Raw genomic sequence first — 1,933 nt, forward strand, 5'->3', positions numbered from 1 at the left:
AACTACATGAATCATTTACTGAGTTATGTAGATGTTAGTAAAACATGAGTAACTACATGAATCATTTACTGAGTTATGTAGATGTTAGTAAAACATGAGTAACTACATGAATCATTTACTGAGCTATGTAGATGCTAGTAAAACATCAGTAACTACATGAATCATTTACTGAGTTTTGTAGGTGTTTGTAAAACATGAGTAACTATATCCATTGTTTACTGAGTTTTGTAGGTGTTAGTAAAACATAAGTAATTACATGCATTGTTTACTGAGTTATTCATTGCATACTGATTTATGTAGGTGTTAGTAAAGGCTCAGTGAGTTTATGTATGTTTAGTATTATGAAGTTGTGTTTTAATTTTATAAGCTAGACATTAATAGTCATGTTTTAGGATGACAAACAGCCAAGGGAGGAGCAGGAAGCTCAAGAAGAAAGGCCCAATGTTAATGTTGGAGATCAAGGGAATCCAGTGCCAGATGGATTTCAAGTACAACCCCTGGGGATTGCTCATCAAGAAATGCTCCACGGCGCTGGACCAGTCACTTTTCAGCCATACTATCAACCACGTTTTTTTGCTTTTAGAGTAAGATTACTTCTGTAACACTTTATGTAACTACAGGTTCTTGACTGATAACTGATCTCTTTTGTTAGAGTTTAAGTCAAAATTAAAGAAAGGAAACATAAAAAAAATACTTTGCTGTAGGAAGCTTTTCAAATTAAGAATTAAACATCCAGCTTTCCACTTGAATTAGCTGCATTTCAATATTGATAAAGATAGAAATGTTTGATGAATTACTAGAATTTTTTTAGTACAATTAATGTAAGAAACTTAATCCTAATTTTAATACTATCAAAATACATATAGACATTAATTATCTTCAGGCCATTAATCAAAATAAATTACTACATACTGTTCCATTATACACTGAAAACGTTTTTTTAAATAGCATATTTTGAAAATGTCTTTAGAATAACAAATGTTATTGTGGCAATTGCTTGTTTGTGTTGACATTGCATTAAGTATTTTTATTTGTTAGAAGAAAAATATATTTAAAATGGATCAAGAGAGACATCCTGGAGTGAGAGGCTGAGTTTATAATCAGAATTGATGTGGTGTTTTCTTATTATTCTCTCTAGATTTGTTGGTAGTAACTTTGTAGTAAATAAAAGGACATAGTTTGCTAATGTTGAGCCTTTGATAAATAAAAAATCCACAGCTTGGACTAATTTGCTGTTCCTTAAGTGGATACTATTATTTGTGGGTTTTGTAAAATCCTCTAACACAGTCTAAGATTTATAAAATATTTAGTCTAAGTTGAAAATTGATGAAAAATAAACCACAAATTGTTATGAAAATTTAAGAGCTAAAGCAGTCTTTGTAGTATGTTATATATTCTTTGTTTTCATTTAGCTAGTCTGTCTCTTGGGATTTATCTGCTTGAGTTTGTTCATTGGAAGTCTGATCATGCTTACTTTGCCAGGTATGGTATGGTAGGTCCTTCGATAGTAACATCTGTTAATTATCAAATAAAATGTTAATTGTTTGTGACCTTTGATATAGAATTAGAATGTCGTCTATGAATTATTAAAAATGAAGTATGTTTTAACTTGAACTATTCATCATGTATGATTATATAGGTATTTTTTAACAGCAGTGGACTATTAACTGTGTAGGATTCAATATGGATTAGGTTTCAGTAATGAAATAGATTGATTGGACTATAATAGTAACTTAAAATCCATGTTGAAGTATTGTTACGTCTCTGGTCGTTAGTTAATTTCCCTTATAATTTATTTCTGATGAATCTTTAGCTACACAAGTCCTTTCTTAAATAAAACTGGTTTATTCTTTCTCAATACAACTTTGCAATACACTTAATTTCCACAGTCATGCTATAACTTAAACAAACACTATAATTCACGTGCTCGACT

The 1,933-nt window shown here is 30.1% G+C and overlaps 1 protein-coding gene across 1 annotated transcript in view; it reads left to right on the plus strand.

The window, feature by feature from the left end:
• The window catches only part of LOC106467659 (E3 ubiquitin-protein ligase MARCH6-like), an 82,997-nt gene that overhangs the window by 53,892 nt on the left and 27,172 nt on the right, over positions 1 to 1,933 (plus strand). The window contains exons 15-16 of the mRNA XM_022395859.1: positions 393 to 584; positions 1,413 to 1,492. Coding sequence (XP_022251567.1) covers positions 393 to 584; positions 1,413 to 1,492 — 272 coding nt within the window. The remainder of the gene's footprint in view (positions 1 to 392; positions 585 to 1,412; positions 1,493 to 1,933) is intronic.

Source organism: Limulus polyphemus, unplaced genomic scaffold, assembly GCF_000517525.1.
Source record: "Limulus polyphemus unplaced genomic scaffold, Limulus_polyphemus-2.1.2 Scaffold2696, whole genome shotgun sequence".
NCBI lineage: Eukaryota > Metazoa > Arthropoda > Merostomata > Xiphosura > Limulidae > Limulus > Limulus polyphemus.